Below are 25,682 nucleotides of genomic sequence, written 5' to 3'. Positions count from 1 at the left end.
TTCACCCATCACAGCTGTTCAGGAATCCCTCCCTGACTGATGGCTTTCATCCTCTTAGGGCTTAAACATATGACCCTGAGATCAAGACCTGAGCTGAGACCCTGAGTCGGATACTTAACCCACTGAGCCACCCACGCACTCCTTGTCCTCCTCATTTTATACATAATCTACACCATGTTGCTTCATACATCTTTAAGATCAGCTTCTGTTATTTCCTATTTACTCATCACATCTTTGCCACTGACCCGGAGTGAAGTAAGGTCATGATTTTCACTTTTTTGTTTTGTTTTACTATAACTCCAAGGATCTCACATGATATGGAACACGGCATGGGTATTTCCTAAGAGTTACTGGACAAATGAGTCAGAGAGTTTCTACACCGAGTGGCAAGAATTGATTTTCAACAGTTATGCCGAAGGTGCTAGAGAAAAAAAGCAGTTCTGTGCTGAACGCACACTTACCAGAGAAGACGCTAGGTATCTTGGAAAGAAAGCTTTTGACGGTACGAATGGGAATTCCATTTTTTTCATCTTGCATGCGTGCTATGACGTCTTCCATCTAAATAACAATAATAAAATAATTAAAGCCTTTTAAAAGTTGAACTTTTTCAGAGAAATCAGTTCTCATAACAACATTAATACCAGTCTTGCCCAGCTAAGTGTAATGCTATATCTTTGCCTTTCTACACTTTGTCACGTTGATATTTTTAGTTTGGTTAAAAGATGATGGAGGAAACAATAAGAAAGGTGGCCATTTTAAGGTCCAATAAGCTACTAAAAGGGATTCTGTGCTTTGAATATTACCTCTCTCCTGGTTTCACATTCTTCGGGTATAAAGGTTGAGATAAAAGAGTGTTTATTTTTGAAGCTGTCAGAAACCACTGTCATAGCGAAATTCTCATTTCATTAATGTTATCTCTGTGGAACTCAGTGCAAAAGAAAACAGAAGCCTGAAAAGAGTCCGTGTGGATTTCCTCCTCCAGAAAGAGAGTTTCTGTAATTTGGTTCAATGTAAACTTCTTTAACCTGCTCATAAATGCAAGACCAATGGCCAGAAACTGCTGCTTCTCCCGCCTAGGCATTTACTGAAGTGTGACATGAAACACACACACACACACACACACACACACTCATGATAAAATGAATGTTAACACTCTTTCTGATCATTTCATGAATTCTGCTGTATCTGTTTATTTCCAGTTAGTACACTCTCTTTTGCTTTTGAAAACTTTCCACCGTTGTAACAAACTATACTTTACAAAGCCTAATGTGGAATTCAGATCTGAACACCATTCATTCCGATCACAATCCCTGTGTGTGTCTATGCTGTGGCACGCGTATGTCCACAAACACACAGAAGTCGTATTATGGAGCTCGACATCCATTCACTCATTTACTCATTCCACAAACAGATCATTTACTCATTCTGGATCACCGACTTGATCAGACTTCCCAGTAGGCATGGTGGATATGTAAGTGAATGTAATACAGCTGCTGTCCTCAAGAGAAGTCACAGTCCATATTGAAAACCATGGTACAATTTGAGTAAGGTTTGTAGTTGACCAATAATATTTTACCAATATCAACAACCTGTTTTTGGTAATTTTGCTAGGATTCTAGAAGATGTTTATGTTAGGGGAAACTATGCGAAGGGCATCTGGGAATTCTACAACTATTTTTGTATCTTTTCTGTAAGTTTAAAATTATCCCCCCCAAAATGTTAACAAAATCACAGTCTAAACTTTATATCGGTGAACTACCAAATTCCCATCAACACGGCGTCAGAATGTCTTTCAATGAAGAAATCTTACTTGCCTAGATAAGTATTTTTAGATGTATTAACATGAGAAATGGTTCACCAGAGACTGGAGATGTGGGGAGAACGGGTTCCTGAGTCAGTTCTGCATGGGACTCTGCTCCTCTTGTGACCACCGTGTTCACCTGGTTTGAGCAAGGTGAGCGACCTAAGGCCACCTCCTCACCTTTAAATGGTGACAATAATATTACAGGCAACTCCTTCAGTGTGTGTAGGGTAGGGCTGGGGCTGGGTGGGGGGGGGGGGTAAAGTGTTTTCAGGTTAAATGATACAACATATATAAAGCACCGTACATAGACAATAAACCTTGGACTTCAAATGTCTACAACCTGCCCCCCCCATTGCCTAGGGATGTTTATTCCCCATTCCTCACATTTTTTTGGGTATCGTTTGTTTTTATTTTATTTTTTGTATTTTATTTTGTATTTGTATTTTGTATTATTTTTGTATTTATTTATTTTTTCATGTAGAGGGAGGACCACTGTCTCACCCCCCTGCCACTTCCTGCGCCTCACACCTGCCATTCCAGGGAAATTGGGCCGACTTACCAGGTGCAAGGGTTGGGAATGAGAAATTGGTCATGGGCCCATCCCCCTTCAGTGGGGAAGCCACATCCCACTCTGCTGGTGGGAGAGGCCTGCCCTAGGGAGTGAGCACGAGGGATCAGGATTGAGTTTGGGGATTAGAGTTTTATGTGTGCAAACATTCTTCAAAAATAGCTTTATCATCACAGCAATGCAGGTGCTACTCTGACCCTTTCTGCCTTATGCTTTAATTGTGATTCTCAGCTGGTTTGTAATTCAGAAAAAGGAAGGTTTTTGTTGTTGTTGTTTTTGTTGTTTTGGGATTTGTTTGTTTTGTTTTTTGTTTTTTGTTTTCATTGGCCCTCCAAGGAGTCAAGTAGTAGCTAGATCTTTTCATGTAATAAACACACCTTGTCTAAGTACAGAAACATGAAAATAGTCATACTTTTCTGTTTGTTTTGTTACTGTTTGCCTTTCATTCACCTGACAGTGTCCAGGAATGAAGAAAAGGTACTTCGCCTTGTCTAGTGCTAGCTTGCGGACTCGTGCATTCCTCATTTAACAGTTTAAACCAGGTCAGATCAGACAGATGGGGAAACTCCTCTGATGCCCCTTAATACCGCCACAATCGCCTGTGATGTGGCAACAATCGCCTGTGATATTGGAACTCAACTGAAGTTCCTTGCTAGGAGTAGAGAGAGGTGTTTTCTCTGTAGTCACACCACGTCTCAGTTCACTGGATCACTGGATCCCAAAGGAACGAGATCAGGAATCTGGGAACTGAGAGTGAGCTCTGTGCTTGTAGTTGAAAAGTTTTAATCTTTCTGAGCCATAATTTCCATAACAGAAATAAAGTTAAACTCCATGTAAAAAGAGGATTTGTGTTCTAAACTGAAAGTGTGGTCACTAAAATGCAGTCAGGTGTTTTTATCTCTGTTTAGATATGATTTATCATCATGAACTTTACCGTGGCCTAGAATCAGCTAAGAACAAAACAACAAAACAAAACACAAAAGGGAAGACAAAGACAAGAATGATCTGGTTTCTAGAAGCTGAAATCAGTCCCAAAGGCCACATATAAAAACACACCCTTGGGGCACCTCCTGGGACAGTTAAGCATCCAACTCTTGGTTTTGGCTCAGGTCATGATCTCGTGGTCATGGCGATGAGCCCTGCTCTGGGCTCCACGCTCAGTGAGGAGTCTGCCTGGGACTCTTTCTCCCTCTCCTTCTGCCCCTTCTGCTTGTTCTCTCGCTCTCTCAGATAAATAGATCTGTAAAAAATATACCTACCTACCGACAAAAAACACATCCATCTTAGTGAATGTAGTTTCCTTCCACATTCAGCGGGAGTCTCTTTATGTTTATATTAAGCGTGGTTTGAACACACTAGATCTATGTGCTTTCCCAGTACTGGCAAGAGCAAATCGGGTAAGAAAGAGAATACTAAAAGCAGACAAACTAATAGAGCAAGCTGGACAGCAAGAGGGACAAGACGTTATGCAAAGTAACAGCACTAAGTACCAAAATTCTTTGGGACAATTTAAATTCAAGGACAAAGGACTCAGATACCGCAAAGGTCCCAGTGAAGATACTGACAGGCCCCACATCTATTGACTGATCAATCTGTTGTCTGTCATCTTTATCCGTGTGCCATTGAGTTGCAAAGGGTTAGGCTGTTTCCACTCTCTTAGCCCATTTCTAGGTGAGGACAATTTCAGCTTGGGATGACAGAACACTGAGCTCTGGCTGGGCATGGCTGGGCACTGAGGCTCTCTCTGAGTCTTACTTTCTTCCCTCTTCCAATAAGAAGTTAGACGCATGTGATTGGTAAGATTTCTTCTAGCTACAAAATTACTTAAGTCTGGAAATAATCATCAGTGTTTAGAACTGGTTAGGTCTCCTCACTGAAGTCAAAGAACCAGTTCCCTATCAGAGACAAAGAGATGAGCCTGTTAAATTGACCAGGACCTTTTAGAGATGGCTTCCCACTGTCAGCACCTTTTAATAGCAATGCAAATAGCAACATGATTAAGAACACACACTGAGGCCAGTCAGATGTAAGTCTGAATCCTGGCTGTGCTACCTGCGAACTGTACGAACGCATAAGATACTTTAAATGAGACTGTTTCCTCATCTGTCAAATGGAGATGATATCATTATATACCTTATCAGGGCTGAGGACTGAAGAAACAATGTTAATTAAATGTTTACCCATAATGCTACCATTATCATCATCATCTTTGTCCTCATCAACATAAGTTTCTTCCCTCATCACTGTACCAGGACGCCCCAAGTCCTTTTCCTTTCTTTGACAACCCAGCTGGCAAAGACAGCTGTGTTAAATGCCAAATATTTATTAGAAGCAACCAACTGTCCATCACGAAGTAGACAAGAGATACCCATGGACAAGCTCTCTCTCAGATTTCTTATAGAAGACTGGGTTTGTGTTGTCCCCCAAAAGATAAGGGATTGGATTAGAAGAAATGTCAGGAAGAATATTTTTGCATATAAACAAGGACTGTGTAAACTATGGAAAGATAATATTTAGAGGAAAGGGAGAAATGAGATTGCACTCACTTTTGACAAAGTGAAAATGTCTCTGCTGTCACAGAAGTTTAAAGGGTCGAAAAATCGAATTGAGATTGAGGACTCTGCAGAAGTCATCTTCTTCTCTATGCAAACTGGTCCTCTACGTGTGTTAAAGGGTAAAATAATTGTCTCCTGCAAAGTAGTTTTGAGACGATCAAAACCTGTTCAAAAACTTTTTTATACCTCAATTATAAAATCTTCACATTTAATTATTATCTTACAACTGCCTTTCTCCCTTAGATGTGAACTTCTTGAAAAAAGAAATCTCACCTTACTCAGTTTTGTGTTGCTAATATATAAAATGCCTGGCCCATAGGGAAGGTTCAAAAAAGGGTCAATGCATTGAACTTTTGTTTATAGCACATGTTAATTTTTCTGAGACACCATGCAAAAGTGCACGTTAAATTGTTAGAGATGCTTGAGATGTTGAAAATGGTTGTTTTTTGTGTATGTGTGTGTGTTTTGTTGTTTACCTTTTATCTAACATGCGTTGGAAAAAGTAGGCTGGGTCAGAAACACTGGGATGGAAGAGCTTAGTGGACAATAAACTAGAACATTATCATTTTTGTTCCATATCATGCAGGGATTCTTCAGCTGGTTTATGAGAGGAATTTCTTCTTCAAAACAGGAGGGAAAATCAGAGGCTGTTTGTGAGGCTGTCTTCCCGCTTGCGGATGCGAGATTCAAGTTCACTGTCGTGCATAAGCTCCTGAGATAAAAGGCGCTGTTGAACTCCCGCACAGGACTCTTTTCCCGGGAATTCATAATTAGCCTTTCCTTTGGAAGAGTTTAGATGTCATTTCAGTGTTTGTGATATATTTCAAATACCGCTCAGGTTAAACAATGCCCGCCCTCACACTCGGTGGAATGAAAGAGAAAGCGAATTACTCAGGTACATCTCGGAAGAGCATTACTAATTCCAAAGGGGCCTGCCAGACAGGGGACACCCACATACCGAAGAAAACAAAAATCTCTGCCTTGAAACCTTTCCAGTTTCATAACATTCTAAACAGTGATGGGAGTTTAATTAAATTTACTTGTGGTTATGTTTGCCAGAACTTGATCGTAATATCAGGATGACTGATTTCATTAAGCCAGTAGCTTTACGCAGAGACACCCTGACTGCAGGCGAAGGAGAAATGAATTAATCAAAAATCTCAAAGGAAGTTTTCCAACTTCTTTGTAATCCACCATTAAGCACGGGCATTTGGAAATATAAATGAGAGCCTGAATAGATATTGAACGTTTTTTTCCCTATGTGCACACACTGTGAAATTACGGTGTACTGCCATCATTTCATGTGCCGGCCATGAGAGGGAAGGAAGAGTCGAGTGGTTCTCAGATATCTTTGACAATCAGGTGGTGGCAGCTATTACATAATTTAAACCTGCCTATTAATTCTTTTTCCTTCAAGAAGCCTTGCTAAAGAAGACGATTTGCATTTCCAAATTCAGCGGTGACAGAGAGAAAGCAGAGTCAGCCTCTAACGAAGGTTAAATAAGAATAATGTGGTTACAATTTGCGACCCAGACTGTTTTCTGCTACAATAATTCAATTAAAGCTGCTTCTAATTGGGACGATTTTCCCTTATGTTACAGTTGATGGTTGTCAGTATCTCAAATCAGAATTACTTTTTTCCTGTGAAAAAGCAACCATTTTCAAGAATAATGATGACTTAAAAAATACACACATAAAATCCAGATAATGTAAATGTATCCTAGTTCATCTTGAATGTGGAGTTATTTTTTCAAAAGCAGTAACAAACGGGAAAAGGTAGAGATTTTATGCTTTTGTGATTTTACAGAAATAAAGATTTCTTTCTGTCTTTCTTTTTTGTTGTTGTTGTTTTGTTACTGTTGAAAGAGACCACCTACATAACAACAGAGAGCCAAAGACAGCAAGTGATACAGGGAAGAACCACAGGGCAGAGTTCCCAGAGTCTTCTGAAATAGGGACAGAGAGATGACTTCGAGCAGGCTCCACACCCAGTAAGAGCCTGAGGACACCACCGGGCTCCATCTCACAACCCGAGATCACGAGTTCAGCAGAAATCAAGAACTGGACACGTAGTAGACTGAGCCATCCAGGTGCCCCGAGAAAGGCTTTTTCTAGCTTATGCATGTTATTTTCCTTTGTTTTTAAATAAAGCAATTCTCTCATCAATGTCAAGGACTATAACCGCTCTTCTAAAGTAATCCATTAAATAAAAACTATGCTCATTTGATTCGTTAGGATTATTTGGTTACAAATGATAGCATTCTGACTTAAATCAATGAGTTGTAAGCCTTGTGGAATCCTTTGTGTAACTCAAAGATCAGAATGTGAGTGGGTCTCGGGCAGAGCTGACCTGCAGAACGCTCTCTCTGCCTTCCGTCGTCACCCCGCTTGTGTCTGCCTCACGTCTCTCCACCGACCAGAAGCTTCCCCTAGTTCTCCAGTGCACAGAGCAGGAAGCATGGTACCCCTCACTTGTGAGTTTTATAGTTTACAGTCCGGAATCCCAAGGAGAAATTATTTCTCCCTCTCATTCCCATAGCTGAATTTGGGGCCCAAACTATCCTCTAGAAAGTTGGGGGGTTGGCAGATAAAACAATCGCATTTACCAGTTTTATTCATTAGGATAAACCTACTGGAAGTCAGAGGAATAGAGCTGTAGAGTAGGAAAAAAATATAAGAGAAGACCAGGGGAGAGAGGGAGAGACCGACCTCCTGCACACTGAGAGAGAGCCAAAGACAAAAAGTGATGCAGGGAAGAACCATGGGGCAGACAAGCACATCCACAGTAGTTTTTACAGCTGTAATATTTGGCCAAGGTATTATTTGCCCATGAGGTCAAAAAATGCAAGAATATTAAATATCTATGACAGAGTAACTTAAGTTTTCAGAATTTTTTGGTTCCTCTGAGGTGTCAATTAAGTTCCAAAAGAGCCTTAATGACTACTTGCTCCTGCAGCCAGAGCTCAAGGAGGCGAGCTTCCAGAGCCTGGGAAAGGCTTCCTGAGAGAGGCAAGACGGGGCTGAGCCTAGAGGGCAGCCAGGATTAAGCGATGGCAAGAGAAGAAGTGCGCAGAACATTCGAATCCTGGGTCAGCTGCTTCACCCTGGCTTTCAGATGAAGATGCGCGGGACTCCTGCTGACAGTGATGACCTTTCCAGAACTCCTCCGCCGCCGCCCACATCCAGCTGTGTCCACCTCTCTGACACGAGTCCCAAATACATTTCCACGGTTGTCACCACTCGGCTCACGGGGAGCCTGCTTGGGATTCTCTCTCTAATGGACTCCTGTTTGCACCAAGCCTTAGTCCGCTCCCCTGACAGATGACCTCAGGAATGAGTTGTTCAGGTCACCCTGCCTCAAAAATTTTGACTGACCGGACAACCCCACGAACCCTCAGTAAGTTAAGTGACCCCTCAAGTTTCTCCACAGGAAGGCCCCAAACCACCATTCCAGCCTTGTAACTCCCCACTGTCCTCACGACACCTCACGCCGTCCACACGCCCGGCTGTGGCTCATTACCTCACCTCCCCCCTTCTTCTCCTTCTGCCAGCCACGTCCTTCCTTTTCCTACCTTGTCTGGGGAAATCTGGTCATTCTTCTAGGATAATTTCAACGTTGGCTTTCTTACCAAATCATTCCTAATCCCTTCCTCTGCCTCTCTCGTACCAGCTGAGTATAATCCTAGCTCCTTTGGAACTCACAGAGAACTTTATTGGAATTCTTTTTCAGTATTTCCTCCCACTTTACTTTGTATGACTTTAGCATAGGTTAATTCTGTACCTATTTATCATTCCTTTTAGAGTATAAATATTTTTTTAATTTTATTTATTTTATTTTTATTTATTTATTTATTATTTTATTTATTTATTTTATACTTTTTCAGTTTTCCAAGAGTCATTGTTTAGGTACCACACCCAGGGCTCCATGTAATCTGTGCTAGAGTATACATTTTTTTTTTAAGATTTTATTTATTTATTTGACAGAAAGAGAGATCACAAGTAGGCAGAGAGGCAGGCAGAGAGAGAGGAGGAAGCAGGCTCCCCGCGGAGCAGAGAGCCCGATGCGGGGCTCGATCCCAGGACCCTAAGATCATGACCTGAGCCGAAGGCAGCGGCTTAATCCACTGAGCCACCCAGGCACCCCTAGAGTATACATTTTTTTTTAATTTTTTTTTCTTTTTTACAGATTGAGAGAGAGAGAGAGAGAGAGATTACAAGTAGGCAGAGCAGCAGCCAGAGAGGGGAGGAAGCAGGCTCCCTGACAAGCAGAGAGCCCGATACGGGGCTCGATCCCAGGACCCTGAGATCATGACCTGAGCTGAAGGCAGAGGCTTAACCCACTGAGCCACCCAGGCGCCCCTAGAGTATACATTTTTGATGATGAGCCCCCACCGTGGCTATCTTGCCATCTGGGGCAGAGACCATAAGGAATTGGTGGCAGCGGTCCTCTTATGTTTCACGGTATATATTTCTGCACTACTTGTGTGCTTGTGTGTGTTTTCACCATGAGCACGTATTACCTTTGTCACTATTTTTTTTCATTAGAAATTTGGATTATTTGAGGATGCTCACTTTCATGGGATTAAAATCTTATACTGTAAGCTCTTCATTCACACATCTACCATCACACATTTTAGGTCAAATGTCCCCAGCTGCCTGTTATCATATACTATATTGTAAACATTCTGTGCAGTGACTGGCAGGCTTCAGTAACTCAACTGGTCTACCCAGAAATTCTCTCTTCTTTTCTTTCCTGTCTTTTAAATTCAGAGCTAATGGACTAAACTGTTTACATTCATTTTAAACTAGTCACACCTCATTATCACCCTAGTAGACAGAATCAATAGTCTAATCATTATCCCTTACTCAGGACACAGGAGAAATCCTGGTTCGTGGAAAGTCTTTCTTGATAACTTTCTCCATGATGCAGATACCTGATTTGGGATGAGCTCTTTTCCTATTTTAGCTTCTGGAATTAACTTGAAATTCCTCAACCTCTAGGGTTTGGCAGACTAGTCATTCTCTTAAAATAACTCAATGGTGAATACTTAGGAAGCAAATCATCTGAAGACAGCCGTTGGTTTGGGTGAGAAGAAAAAGGCAGAGAATTCAGAACATGCCCTCGATTTACTAATCCTCTGACATTTAGCAGGAAGGACCAACAAGAGACGCCACGGGGCTCTTGAATGAGCTTGCCATTTTAACACAGTCCCACTAATGGAAAGGGCCTCACAATACTGTCAAAGAGCACAACAACTCAACAACGCCTTTGGAATGTAAGAATTCCTCTACTCTGGTGTTTCAGTTCTTTCATTAAATCTTGGCTTCTCTCTATAGCCATGTTCACAAATCCATCCAAATCTTTCTGAAGCCATTTAAGTTCTGTGGCTCCTTGGGTAAGAAATTCTGTAACCAAATTACCTGCTACTTGAAGTCATAGCTCCTATTACTTAATATTTGCCTCACCCAAGTTTAAAAGATGTGACCTTGGGGAACCTGGGTGTCTCAGTGGGAGCATCTGACACGTGGTACCAGCACAGATCTTGATCCCAGGGTGGTGAGTTTGGGCCCCATGTTGGGCTCCATGCCCTGCGTGGAGCCTACTTCAAAAAATAAATAAGCAAAATAAAATAAAAGCTATGCCCTCATTATAAAATGAGGATTCCATGACTAAGACCTGGTTTATCGTATTCATGATACATAAATCAATAAATTCTCACCCTGTCTCATCCCCTTTCTGTGATAAGGAGGCCCGTCCTCTCACATAGCTCTGCACAGAGCTCCTCCCTTGGAATTGCCAGCCCTACCAATAATGAGAAACAAAGCCTGGTCCATTGTTGACCACTGGGCACCACAGACCCATTTCCAGGAGCCTACGAAATAAACTCTCCCTTCCTCCAAAACCTTCACACTTGGCACAACAGAAATACACGCTTATTCCTTCTCCCTCCTTCACTGAAAGCCAGAGATGAAGAACTTGTGTATCTCAGCCATCCACATAAAGTCACTGGGATCAGAGACATCGCTAGCAGCAGAAAGAACTCTCATCATGGTGTTTTGTGATTCGGAAGACGCCACATCTGCTGATGGCCTAGTACATGCCCGTGACTCTTGAAACACATCACAAAATTGCAGATTTCATGTTAAAACAAATGACGTTTCTATCATCGATTTCGCCCCCATCCTTTCTCTCTGCTAATGATTCTTTACCTCTCCTCAGACTTCCCTCGGGAGAAAGCCGCTCTGCACTGTTTTCTAGGCACCTATGTTTTCAGGGATCATTAATGTTAAAATCTATTATGGCTTAAGGACATTCATATCTACTGCTCAAAGAGGTGAATGATACATTTTTGAGCTCTTAGATAAAAATATTATGTCAAAATCATCAGTCATTGAAGTCTTCACTTGATTACAGAAAATCTGAATGGCTTCAAAAAGACTTCGATAAATATAAATTCATAAGAATTCATAAGAGTAACGGAGACAGGAATGGCTATGAAGGGAAGATGGAATTTAAGTCAGGAGACATTAGATTCATTTTAGTGGTTATTTTAAAACATCAATTATTTAGCTTATAATTCAGTTTCAACTTGGGAGTCATCTACAAACCATAAAATGTACTGAAGTCCACCCTTCCACGAATTCAATTAGCATCTAATATTTGTGAACCAAAAAGTGTCACTGATTGGGGGCACCTGGGTGGCTCAGTGGATTAAGCCGCTGCCTTCGGCTCAGGTCATGATCTCAGGGTCCTGGGATCGAGCCCCGCATCAGGCTCTCTGCTCCACACTTCCTCCTCTCTCTCTCTGCCTGCCTCTCTGCCTACTTGTGATCTCTCTGTCAAATAAATAAATAAAAAATCTTTAAAAAAAAAAGTGTCACTGATTGGAGATATTGAAGTTGAAATAGCAAGAAAGACAATAAAACCTAACTTTATTTTACTCCTTCCTTCTTCTTCTTAGCCTCTTTAAGGAGCTCTCCTACCGTAACACATCATACACATAACAATATGTTTGGTTAGGGGATAAGGCAGGTAACAGTGTAGAAATCAACCTAATAAAAGTAATCACAGTAATAGGGATACTGTGTTTCATCATTCCAAGAAAGAGATGACCACACAGTCATTATTCGTACTGTAACAATCTATAGAGATTTTCAGAGAAGGACCTGAAAGTTCTTCTTTCAAGGTCTCTCGTCATTACACAATTTACCTAAGGACACTTGGCATTATGTGGAACAATCCTGGGAACACTGGGATAGAACAGAGAAGGCAAGAAATCTGTATGATTAGTTTTTGTTTCTGTTTTTAATTTACTTACACATTTGTCAGAGAGAGAGAGACAGCGTGTGGGAATGAGTTGGGGGAGCAGCGACCAGAAAGAGAAGCAGGCTCCCTGCTGAGCAGGAAGTCCGATGCAGGACTTGATCCCAGAACCCTGGGATCATGACCTGAGCCAGAGGTAGCCGCTTAACCCACTGAGCCACCCCAGCGTCCCTGTATAATTCATTTGAACAGGTAAAACTCCAGAGTCCACCAAGGTTCTAGGGACAATAGAGAGTGCTGTGCAGTCCAGTCCAAATGTGAAACAATGAAACGAGGCAAAGTTAAAAACTCAGCTGGGGAACATACTAGTTCAGTCATCATGGGAAAGCCTCCCATCTTAAGCCTCTGTATCTTTAACCATTAAATGGAGACAATTCTGTTCATCTCTCATGTTCAATGAGGATGGAATGATATAGACATATATGATACATAGTTTCAAAAACTATCAAGTATGATTATGAATATCATCCTTAAGTCACTGAGCACATGTCCCCACATCTTCTTAAGTGAAGCTGAATTCTGATTTTAGAAAATCAAGCATTAATGAAAAGTACTTAAAATAACAAAGAGCTTGATCTCTGATCCATCTTAAACTCATTTTTGGTGTTTTTTAAAAAAATTTTTTGGTCCTTTCTGTCCCCTTAGCCTGCTTAGAGCTATGAATGTGCGGGAAGTTCTCAGGGCCCAGTCACCATCAGGGAGACTTCGGATACAGAAGAAAATCAAGAGGTTCGAGACCAGAAAGGAAGACGCAGTGAGTGAGGGAATATAAGAGACACATGATCTCGCAGCATTGATCATGGTGGGAAAACATGGCGAACTTTCCCAGTTACGGAGACCAGGCATCTGTGTTCACCCTGGAATGCACTGCTTTCCAACCTGGAACCCCCACGCAGCTCTTTGCCCACATGTCTGCCGGAAAACCTAGAATCTGAACAGTCTCGCCAGGGCCCAGGAGACAGGGGTGCGGGGTCCTTTCTAAGGATGAGGACAAGATGCCCATCCAGTGGTTTCAATGACGTGCAGGTTCAGCTGGGTTAGACGCTGCTTTCATAAAAATGCAGACGATACCAAATGACGTCATGCCCTAAGCAGCCTCCTTTCTCGACAGGGTTCTATAAGAGAATGAAGCCCTTCAGAAAAGAAGTGTTATTATCTCAGTTCTTTCAGGGTTGGCGGAGCACTAGCAGCATTCCAGATGCATAGGAGAGAGGTGAATTTATTGCATACAATGGCTCCCTCCGGCAAGGAGGGCTTAATATTCTCAGAAAATCCGGGTTGGGAGCGTTGCTCTGGGCAAGACCTGTCAGTGCATGGAGTCCACAAGCAACAGCCACAAACTGGGTCTAAATTCCACTGAGAAGAAGCACGAGGGCTTTGACTTAAGTGTAGGCAGAAGAGCTAAAAGCAGATATTTTCAGTGATGGGATACCAGGATACACTACTTAATCAGTGATGGGATACCAGGATACACTACTTAAGTAACCTACTTTATGGCAAGTTCTTTTGTAGCATGGAACCTCAGAGATGTCTCTGGGACAATTTTAGTGTAGGTTGGCCAGGAGTGATCAAAAGGATGGCCCGCAGTCACCGCCACCACATGCCGGTTCCCCGTTACCAGAAAGTAGCACCCCACAAAACCTCTCGTAAGCCAAAGTGGCTTCAAGGGAAGAAACCACTACCACTAGTTTATTAGGAAAGCCTTCTGGACATTTCCAGACCCCCCCAGAGTAAGCTCTCTTAGGCTTTTCTGAAATCTTAGGTCACATCTTGCCAAAAGATCCATAAAATAAATGGAGGTAAACACAGGCGGTCACACATACAATTCAAAGTTCCGGAGGCCCGATGTGCAGACACTGCGTGCAGTTCCCGGGGAAGGCACTAGGCGGCGCCACTCGCGCTGCCTCTGTAAGGGCTTGTGGCAAAACCACCCCACTTTTTGCCTTTTCTCGTAAAAGCGAAACTCATCTTCGGATTTATTTTGGTTAGTCAAAACAGGTACTAATGTAGGTCTTTCATAAAAGCGAAGTGGCATAAAATTTCTAAAATTGGTGATATCTGTATACGATTAGTGCTTGGGGTCCGGATTCCAGTCTGCTTAGTCTAAGAATGAATACCCTGCCTGTGACTCTCATTCAAAAACACTTTTTTTTTCCTAAAAAAGGGATCAGAACCTGAATGTATGGCAAAAGCACTTTAGGAGGACAAAAGCATAATCACGCCAGTGACGGTTTTTCTACTTCAGATGCACACACTAAAAATAAATGCGTGTATGTGGGTTTGGCTACTTGCCTCATGTTTCATGTTTTCAAGGTTTTTAAATCGGTTTTTGCTGCTGACGAGCTTGACCTTTTCCTCTGCCTGACATTCCTTGGTTTGCTTATTTCATAGATTGATTTTTAAAGTTCAGTTTCCTAGAATTCTTTCGAGACCGATGCATAAATTATAGAAAGGCAAAAGGGAAAGAACTTCCCCCTTTAACTGCACCCTTGCTGGTGCTGCCAAAGTCAAGGCACTATAAAGTTAAAGCGGACTTTTCTTTTTCAGATGCATTTAACAGGCATATTGATCTTCCCAACCCACCGAACAGTTAGTTCTTAAAAAGGGAAAACTCAGTGGGACTTTTCTGGTTTATCCTACGCATGGGCAAGGCTGGAGGTGGAGAGTTGGCAAAGTCGCCTCCTGGCTGGTCCATCCGTGAAAGAAAGTTCTCTGTACAGGGCTTACTGCCACCGTCCATTCATTCCCCCATACTCTCAAGAGAGCGATTGGGATGCATGGTGGATTCGTTTATACAAAGTCCCTAAGCAACCAGGTCTGGGCATAGACATGCAAATGGAGAACTTCCAGTCCAATAACTTTCTTTTATATCCTCCATGATTTTGTTTTCACCATACCAAGGAAATCGGAACTCCTGGTTGCCTTCTTCCTGACAACAGTTCTCAATAATTTCAAGAAAAAGTGGGGGAATAAAGGGGGGGGGGAGTTTGCCTTACTTTTCACTAGATAGCCTGTGTCTATTATCTTACAGTGAAAACATGGACTTCACAAGGTCACGGCCAACTCAGCAACTATGATTGCCTTGCTGTTGTCCCACAGCCCTAGCCAAAAATCTTAATCTGAAATCCTGATTGTATCTGACTGCTCGCAGGGGTACCTACACCACTCCAAAAATAGTTCAAATTATTATATGTATATGTGTCTAACATAATTATGGAATGTAATCATTTTTAAAAGATTTATTTCTTTCTATGAAAGACAGAGAGAGAGAGAGCCATGAGCAGGAGGGGGGCAGAGGGAGAGAGAGAATCTCAAGCAGACTCCTTGCTGAGCCCAAAGTCTGATATGGAGCTTGATCTCAGGACCCTGAGTCATGACCTGAGCTGAAATCAGGAGTCGAACGTTTAACTGACTGAGCTGCCCAGGTGCCCCAGAACATGATCATTTTTCATACTGGTTTGCAGGAACAGTGCTTACATCAACATCGTTTCCCTTCCAGATTCTATAAGGTGTACGAGGTTTACAGTTGTTAGGTCTCAGGGGTTTAACGTGCCCTGAAATATATGCAATTAATATGCAAAAAGCAACATTATAACAGTGTCTCACAGGCAAAAATGGTCTATTTTCTATAATCTGTAAAGTGCTTCCTTGCATATTAAACCCATGTATAACACCATGTACTACTAAAAACGAAGTCATATTCCTAGCGAAATGGAATAGGATTGACTGAAAGTGTATACAAGATTTATAATGTAATTATTCCTTTTTTTCATTCACATCTACTAACTTATTCAGTTCTAAATGCATTCCATTCCTTCCAGGGAATGTGGCTGAAGGGCAGATAGAAAATACGGAGGAAACGATAAATGTTAAATAAATGCCAAAAGCATCAATTCACCTAAAAGACTGGGAAAGATCTCCATGTCCTTTACGCACATCTAAACCCTTGCCAGGATGCACCTTTCGTTACATAGCACTTTTCTCCTTTCAGCCAACATTCCTCATTACGGCGCGTGGTATCACATGCTGTTGCACAGGTTGTCAAGGCAACAACAGAGCCATATGCCAAGCAGGGAAAAGAGAAATTAACCTTGGACAATTACCTAGCATTACAAAGAAGGAAGGTGAAAGATGGCGTAGTGCGATTATGCAACACGGTTGTATGACCAGAAGAAAGCGTCCTGTGAAGGAAGTCACAGGCGAGGGGCCATGAAGGGGACAGCTGTGATAAACCGGGAATCACAGCTACACAGGGAGAACAAGATCTTCCTCCACATTGCATGCATACAGAAATGGGCGTGCATCTTTTTGGAGGGTGGGTGTGTGTTAATGGGATGCTCGTGTTTTTCAAGCACAGGAGTGAAATAATAGGAAAAAATATATGCTGGTCTCTGCCCTGGGTTCCTGACATAGAGTTCCTAAATCCCTGGAATTTTCTGGGTGACGGAGAGTCTTTTGTTCTAATCAGGTGACTCTTGATGGGTTCCTCCTGGGTGGGGGCTGCGCTGGCCACCTGGAAGACCAAGCCATGATGAGAAGCTTAGAATTTTCAGGTCCACTTCCCATTCTCCAGGGGAGAGGGGCTGGGAATGGAGATAATGATCCACCACTCCAAAACCCCAGTTGCATGGGGTTCGGGCAGCTTCTAGGTTGGGGAACAAATCTACATGCCGGGATGACAGCCCATCTCAATCCAAGGGGACGGGTTTCTTCTGCTCTGAAGACACCTCCAAACCTTGCCCCACACTTCTCTTCACCTGGCTGTCCGTCTGTAACTTTTATCATAGCATAGTCATTACTATAAAATAAACCAGTAAATGGGTTTACTTGAGCTGTGTGAACTGTTCTAGCAAATAACTGCATCCAAGTCGGGGAAGGGTCCAGGACCAGAGGTTGTGAGTAACCCTGGGACCCACAACTTGGATGAACATCTAAGGTGGAGGCTCTCACAGGACTGAGCCCTTGACCTGTGAGGTCTGCACTAACTCCAGTTAATGTCACTATTGAATCGTAGGCCACTCAGAGGGTGTCTTACGTAACTGTTTGGTGTGGAAAAGTCCCCATACACCTGGATAGAAGTGCTGGGAATATGGCCGTCATTGAGGGTAAAGGAGAACCATTCCAGAGCAGAGACAGGTCTACATGGTGGTGATGACTTAAAAATGTGCCCTGTGACACACATGCACACACATACACGCTCTTCTATGCTTACACCATTTTCCACCTCACCCCTGCTACAATTTCAACGAAGCCTTGGGTTTCTGGTGGCCCGTCCTCGTCTCCATCTCAACATACACACTTTGTGGCATCTGATGCTTCTTCTCTTGCTACTGTTGCCACCGAGATGTTACTACCCCCCTCACAGGCAGCTACACACTGCTGATTACTCTCCCATTTCCAGCCACTGCTTCCTCCAATCATTTCCTTCTGGATAATCCTGCCAGATCAATTTTTCTGAAGCACAGGTCAAAGCCTGTGCCAGCGGGTTCACTGTATGTGCCCCTACCACTAAGCACACACCTAAAAATCTTCCACACCACCTAGGGAATTCAGTGTGAGTTAACATTTCTTTTATGTTTTGGGGTACTTGGGTGGCTCAGTCGGTTAAGCAGCTGAGCTTGGCTCAGGTCATGATCTCAGGGTCCTGGGATCAAGCCCCACATCGGGCTCCACACTCCGTGGGGAGTCCGCTTGAGATTCTCTCCCCCTACCCCTCTCCCACTCATGCTCTTTCTCTCTCAAATAAATAAATAAAATCATTAAAATTTCTATTGTGTTTTTTTATCTCCAAGTGTTTGGGATTTGACATACTGTCCATATACATGTGTTATAATTTAGTTTCTTAATTAACACCTTATTATTAGTATTTATTAATTGGTCACTATTAATTTTCTTAACTAGCCATTAAGAAAATAAATTAATTAAACAAGGAGGCCATTAGACCAGATACTAATACTTTTGCGGCTTATGTAAACCAACCAAAACATAAGCCGATCATTACCTCAGTGTTAAGGAACTGAAACCTGAGGGCAACCAGTCGTAGTCAGCTAACGACCCTTCCCAAGGAGGGCAAATGCTAAGGGCAGCCAATCACAAACAGCCAAGTAAGGAGGCTTGAATCTATAGCTGATCAGTTTCCTTTGTCTGATGCTGGACCTTGCCTACAGAAGTCCTTCCCCACTCCCATCTGCAGAGTGCTGCTAACGAGCCATGGCCTGGCGATGGCCTATTGGAATCAATTTCTGTTCAGATAACTCTTCAGACTTTTAACATGCCTCAGTTTACCTTTTCCTTTTTTTTTTTTTAAAGATTTCATTTATTTATTCATGAGACACAGAGAGAGAGAAACAGAGGCAGAGGGAGAAGCAGGTGCCCCAGGGAACAGAGAGCCCCACATGGGACTCAAACCCAAGACCCCCGGATCAGGACCCATGTCGAAGGCAGATGCTTAACCAGCTGAGCCACCCAGGCGTCCTGCCTCAGTTTTTCTTTTAACAACACATATGTGTGTATGTGCACACACAGCACACACACAACAATCTTTGTTTAGTCTTTTCATTGCTTCATTGTTTGATCGAATGTCTATTGAGCAAATGATAAGGACCTCAGTGGGGATTATAGCTAAGGGCACTCCAACAAGAAACATATATATTTAAGAATCACCTCATCGTGGACTACCATACCTTCTGGATTAAGCTTGAGTGCCCCGAGTCTCTAGAGCTTTTAATTAGGCTTGATCCAGGGAAGAGGAAAGGAGTATTTATCGTGCACAAAACAGAGGCCAGGTACCCCCCCCCACTACTTCATTCCATATCCATAACAACTACAAATTAGGGATAACTGAATATGATTAAATATCAGTTGGACAACTCCCCAATAATTATCTACCTGAAAAGATGGGCGTCCTTACACACGAAGCCTTACCAAGTCCCTGACCACGTGGAGATAACACATCCTCCATGACACGTCACATTGACACACGCTCAGTGGCTGTCCCTTGCAGACACTTATCAAGGTTACGTAATGGAATTTGTAAAAGAGGCAAATGCATTTAACATACATTCAATGATTATTTACAACTGAAATATTAGCTAGGATTGTAATCCAACTCCAAAAAAGCAGATTTTTAACAGATACCCTAAGTGGTAACTGTTTCCGAAGTATAAATATTCACCAGAGGTCAGATGAGCGGGCGAGGGGGGGACCGTCCTGCTCAGAATTTGCCACAAGTGGTATCGTCTCCAGCTACAGAAGAGAAAGAGGTTCAGCTGGGACCTGCCCAAGGATACACAGCTGCGCATCCACCTGCATGAGTGGACGAGACCACAGCGATGTCCGACTACTGACAGTGACCTCCCCCTTTGGCAAGTGTAAGCCCCAGGGACTGCCAGAGAGTCTGACCCCCTCCACTGAGAATCATCAATTTCTGCAGGTCTCCACCAGTCGGGAAAAGCTTGTGAGCTTTACTTTCTGTGGTTGGGATAAAGAAAACAACAGCTTTGGATTTTATTGTTTTAAAGGAAAAATAAAAATATGAATATATTTTTAAACCTGTATCTGGTACCTTAACATTTTGACACTGTCACGGATATCCAGCTTTGGGAACAAGGAGTGGAGAGGATGTGACCTTCGTGGTCCAGGAGAACCAGGTAGGACTCTCGGGTCTGTCACTTGTTGAATGATTCTAGGAAAGGACACTGGCTCAGTCGGTGAGGCATCCGACTCTTGATCTCAGCTCGGGCCGTGATCACAGGGTGGTGAGTTAAAGCTCCGTGCTGGGCTCCATGCTGGGCCGGGAGCCTACTTTAAACCAAAACAAGAGACTGGGCTCATGGACCATGCTTGATGCTTGGCTTCTGGCCTCCTACCCCTGTGGATGCTCTGGTACCAGATGTGACATTATTTAATGAGCAAGAGAGAGTACTTCGCCCACAAATACAGTAAAATTTGCACTCTACTTTTACATACACTCATAGGTAACATGATTTTTATTAACTCCTTTGTACAAATGTTGGAACCAAGGGAATGGCGAGTCAAGCAGCAGACTCAAGAACAGACTCAAGGTTACACATTGGTAAGGAACGGACCCTCCAGTGAAGACACACGTGCAAAAGAGGGCAATGAAGAATCTCTCAAAAAAAACTCTACACTGCCAAAAAAAAAAAAAAAAAAAAAAAAAGAAAAGAAAAATGAACATCATTTGTTCTTCAAATAAAATACAAATGTTTTTGGAAATTTCTCAGGGAAATTTGGGGAAAATGTGTCTACCATCCTGAACACCTTCCGTTGCATTGCACACAAGGACAGCAGTCCTCTGCCTTTCACCTGAGACCCTGAAATGCTCTCACTTCACGTGCCGGGGGCCTCACACATCTTGTGGGACCCAGACAGCAGGATGCTAGTGGTCTGGGCAGTGAACAGAGGATATCGGCAAATGGGGCTCAGAGCCGAGTTGCGTGTGGGGTACTGGGCGAAATAAAGTTTGGAAAGATGTCTCCAGGACGAGGTTTCCAGAGAACGTCCTTTTCTGACCTGCACCAAGATCCCTAAGAGAGCAGGCCGGCCGGCGGTGCTTCCGAAACAGCGGGGCTGCAGAGCTTCACTCTGCACCAGAATATCAAGGACGAATGCTCAGTAGAAGAAACTTGAGGAGCCCGAGGTATGCGTGGGTCTAGGTGACTGTAATGACAGAACTAAAGAAAAAGGAATCAAGCTCAAGCCCCGCAGGAAGCAGCAAAAACAAAACCGTCATTTGGAAGTTTGGAAACAAATCTCATGACTGGTGCAGCCGTACATCAAAAGTGACAGCTGCGGTCTGAATTTCCAACGTAAAAGTCTGGGGGAAGGAGTGCCGGGGGAGGTCGCAGCGGGTTACAGGTCCGACTCCTGGTTTCGGCTCAGGTCATGATCTCAAGATCACAGGATGGAGCCCCATGTGGACACCTGCGTCAGCTCTGAGCTCAGGACCGAGCCGGTCTGAGATTCCTTCACTGTCTGCTCCTCCCCCTGCTCGTGTTCTCGCTCTAAAACAAATAAATAAGTAAATAAATAAATGAACGAGTGAAATGAATGAATGAATGACCCGGGGGCAAAGTAAGTTGTTGAGAAGCTTCTAGAAGACCATACTACTCTAAATTTCTGGTCAGGATCCTTACAGCTTGGAGGTTTCGAGAAGAAAGACGAAGTGTCAGTCCCCCTGTGTTGGAATTGCGAACTCCTTGTATCAAGGTAATTCCCAAGCTCTGTCCCAAGACTCCTTCACCATGTCTCTGACACATCTCTTACGCCGTCGCGTTGGGAGAGCCTGTGCAAACACAGCTGGCACCACCGGTGGCCTTGTTCAGCAGGTGACCTTGTTCACGCTAAAATAATGCAACCATTGGCCCGTCTTCATCCAGTTGGCAAGACACACAAAGAGAGAGTGAAGTGACCGTGTGACCTTCAGCTAGCACTGGTCATCTGTTCAGCGTTCTTACTGGTCTTCACCGTCCGTACGCCCAGTGCACGTGAGGTGTTTAATAAATGACTGTCCAGTGAATGCATAAATGAAGAAAAGCTCCTGCTTGTGTGTGATCGGCTCCGTGCGGCTGCGGTCATGAGTGTCCACGACCCCTCCCCAAGGACGTTAAAAAAAAAATGGCGGCCTCCATCAGGCCTCTGATGACCTAGCATGGCCCGCCCTGCTGTGACCACTAGGCCTCCAATCTCTCTTAACACCCATGGCTCTGAGATCTTAGACCCAGTCTGACCCAGCAGCTCCCCGCTCCTTCCTGTTTCTCCATTTTCTTAAGGAGCTTTCAAGTTTGACTGACTCTATGTCGTCAGTGACTTTCGAAACCAGCTGCTCCTTTCTGTCAATGAAACGACTACCCGGCAGGTTCAGACCATCATGGATGGACTCAGCAGAGAGCATGCAACCCCCTTCCTTCTGCTCTGATAATCCCCCACTCCCTGGCAAGTGTACACCCCCTAAAAAACAATCCATCAAAGGCTTAGGGATAAGAGAACGTGGCTTTAGGTTTTGACACCAAACAGGCTTGATAATACTTTGCCCAAGAATGATGCCAATCTTCCCCCCAAGCTGTGACCATACGGGACTGAGTACCCCCCGCCTCCCCTCCACCCTCTGTCTCATCGGACGGGTGAGGCCTGCAGAAGTTTGGTTACATGAAGATGCAGAGCCTCGTTCAGAGACTAGAGACAGCCTCTCCCAAGACATCAGGCAGAAAATGCTTCTAGAGATCATCCCTACTTTTGGCATGGTCTTGCCTTCTTGTTTCATGAACCTTGGGCCAGATGTCAGCTGGGATTTTCTGTCCTTGAGTTCATGGACGATTGCTGTGACCCTCCAGTGGACAATCTGAGGAAGTCATAAAGCCACCCTGAGATGTCTGTGAATTCCCTTTCTGGCTCAGCTCTGTCCAAACCCAGGGTCACTACTCTGTGCCTGTATCATACTGAGCTCAAACTCAGCCTTACGTGGTCTCCACAAGAATGCGACTCACTCCAGTATCATGTGACAGCATCTTATATTTGAGGGAGTGACAGAGAGGCTATGTCCTACAGCGGTGTTCCAGCTTCTCTGTGTCCAGATACTCAGGGGCACACCTGCACATGCTGACCTTGGCCTCCCCTTCTTCTGCTCTCCTGAGAACAGCTTCCCCACACCCAGCTTCCAGCTTCAACCCTATGTGTGCTCAGTAAGGAATTTTCCCACCAAAGTCCTTCTGTATTTAAGAAAAGTTCTGCTAGCTGTTAAAGAATAAAACAATCTCCCTGGTTTTCCCAACTAAAATAATTTAGACACACGGTAGGTGCTTAGAATATGATAAGGGCACAGTTTGCTCTGGGTAGGGTCCTTTTCCCCATGACCTGGCATGGAAGCAGCCTGGGGCTGAGGGTACGTTTATAGTCCCATCTAATTTTTAAAGGACTAGGACAGGCAGATGTCGAATCCCCTCTACTACCTACATCTTACTCCTTCTTAGGAACCCAAAGTGCTTTCAGACACTCTTTCACTAATCCCGGCAGCTCCTAGGGGAGGGAACAAACGCCTTGTCTCCAGCATCCAGTGGAGCCCAGACATGTGAGTTAGGACTCCTGAGCTTGCCCACGGGGAGCACAGGCCAGAGCATCAGCTGGGACCCTGAGTTCTGGAAACCCAACTCCAGGGCTAGGAGGCGAGGCTGCCTCATGTTTTTCAAGTTTTGCTCCTTCTGCTCTCAGAAAAATGCTAAAAACTGAGCTTTCCCCATTTGTACTTACTGAGGTTGACAGTGTGGGGTTCGAACCACAGGTTCGAGAACAAGACTGTTGGGGTAGAAACCACAGCTCTGATAACTACTCTCGAGCTGCTGATCCTGGGTGAGGCAGCTGACATTTTAGCGTTTTAGTCTCAGCCTCCGAAAAATAGAAATGATAAATAATAGTATCCACCTTACAGGGCTATTATGAGCCTTAAATGAGTTTACACCCTCCTACTCCCAGCCCCCCATACACCTAATATAGAGCTTAGGAAAGAGTCTGGTGTGGAGAAACACCACAAAAGTGTTAGCTATAATTATTTCTTCTTTTCAAATTGTGCATTCTTTATTTAGTAACCCTGCATTGATTTTTTTGTCTGGGTGACAGCATTGTCTAACTATAGAAACCAACTTGCAGAATCCTGAGCAGATGATTAACTCCGATGTATTACCCTCCTATTATTTCCCTTTCCCCTTCCTTCCCTCTTTCTTTCCTTCTCTTCCCTTTCTTTCTCTTCTTTCTTCTTTCTCCTTCTTCCTTTTCCTTCTTTCTCTCTCTTCCTTCCTTCCTTCCTTCCTCCCATCCCTTTCTTTTCCTGTCTCTTCCCCCCGCCTTTCTCTGTCTTTCCTTCTTTCTTCCTTCCTTCCCTTCCTTCTAGAAATATCCCTGAGGTGCCTACTATGTGATAATGGCACAGTATAAGATTAGAGAGAGCACTAGAGATAAATTAGAAGGTGATTAGATTGAGGATCTTGTGATCTAATAAGTGTATACATGGAAATATATTGTCGAAGTGATATTATAGGAAGAACCCAGAAGAAGGGGGAGCTAATTCCACCTGAAACCATCAGAACAGTCTTCTCTGAGGAGGCACTAGACCTGAATCTTGAAGGATAGACAGGAATTTGCCAAACAAAGAATATTTGCAATATTTGGGGGTATCTTTCCAGATACTGATATTTTTTGGAAGCTCACATACGGTTTTAAAATACAACCGTATACCAGATCATAAAGCATGTCTCAACACATCTCAAGGATTGAAACCTTCCACAAAGCACCATTCTATTAAGCTATAAATCAATGACTAAAACACATAAAAATGCATATTAGATGGTCATTTATGAGGAATAATTTTCCAGGCTATTTTATCAATTACAAATACAAGTAAGTAGCTAAATCTCACAGGCTACACATGGCAGTACTGTTGAGTATCCAGGGGCTGTATTTAAATATAAAAGCGCAGTTTTCGAGATTGTTCTCTACAGATAACTTAACATATTTCACATATATATAAAGATACTATTTTTCAACTGAAAATAACAGCACTGAGGCTGAAGAGATTCGCAAGGGGAAATACAGAGGGATATATTATAAAAAAGTTCAAAAACGATTTCACAACACAAAAAATCTGGACTACGGAACACATGGGTCTATGTAAGTATATATATAAATAACTTGGAACTATTTCAAAAATATTTTGTAAAGCAGTTTCTCAGGAACCGATTATGTAAATGCTCTCTGGACATGAGAATAATCAGCAAAAAGGAAGCAGCTCTTCTGGGGAGTGAGCAGGGGATCTTATGTAAAGAGGATTTTTCAGCCTTAGACACAGCTCACTTTCCTCCCGTATGGATCTACTCTCTTGGGACTGGATAGAAGACGGATTAAATAATTTAAACAGGTTAATAATTAAACAAGTAAATAATGATATTGATGTTCCTACCCAGGAACATTAACAGAAGGAGAGCTACTATTTATACACCAATTAGCACCGGGGAGAAAGGGTAAACGTAACTGTAAAGAGTTTCTCAAAATTACACTTTACTAACATTTTGAAAAAGCACGTTCAAAACGGAGGCGAAAGAAAGAAGCTGGGGTCTTACCCTCAGTCTCTACCTTAAAGAACAGTCACATGAGCCACACGACTAACTTACAAATGCCATAAATGACCTTGTGCATTCAAGTGTACCTAGAAGTTATTGGCTACGAGAAACAAATGAGCAAATAAACAAAAAACCTAAACCTAAAATTCTTTAAAGGTTTTTTTTTTTTTAACTCCTGAGTTAGGGTGACCAGATTTCATTAACTCAGGGTCTTCCCATATTTCTGTTTATACCCTCTGTATGTGACCTTCCTCAGCAGAAGATGGCTACAGCGGCTGCACGCATCCTATTCTCACATACCATG

General features: G+C 43.1%; 1 protein-coding gene across 3 annotated transcripts in view; it reads right to left on the bottom strand.

Annotated features, from left to right (window-relative positions):
- The window catches only part of RGS7 (regulator of G protein signaling 7), a 509,940-nt gene that overhangs the window by 276,321 nt on the left and 207,937 nt on the right, over nucleotides 1-25,682 (bottom strand). For 2 of the 3 annotated variants that reach the window (XM_045983123.1, XM_045983124.1), the window contains exons 3-4: nucleotides 4,919-5,062; nucleotides 462-558 (exon numbers count right to left, since the gene is read on the bottom strand). In XM_045983123.1, the coding sequence (XP_045839079.1) occupies nucleotides 462-558; nucleotides 4,919-5,062 (241 nt within the window). The remainder of the gene's footprint in view (nucleotides 1-461; nucleotides 559-4,918; nucleotides 5,063-25,682) is intronic. The other variant, XM_045983125.1, reaches the window with a different exon arrangement.

The sequence above is a fragment of the Meles meles genome, chromosome 17 (assembly GCF_922984935.1).
Source record: "Meles meles chromosome 17, mMelMel3.1 paternal haplotype, whole genome shotgun sequence".
Lineage (NCBI taxonomy): Eukaryota > Metazoa > Chordata > Mammalia > Carnivora > Mustelidae > Meles > Meles meles.
Note: the sequence above shows the minus strand (reverse complement) of the source record. Positions and strands in the feature narration are given on the sequence as shown.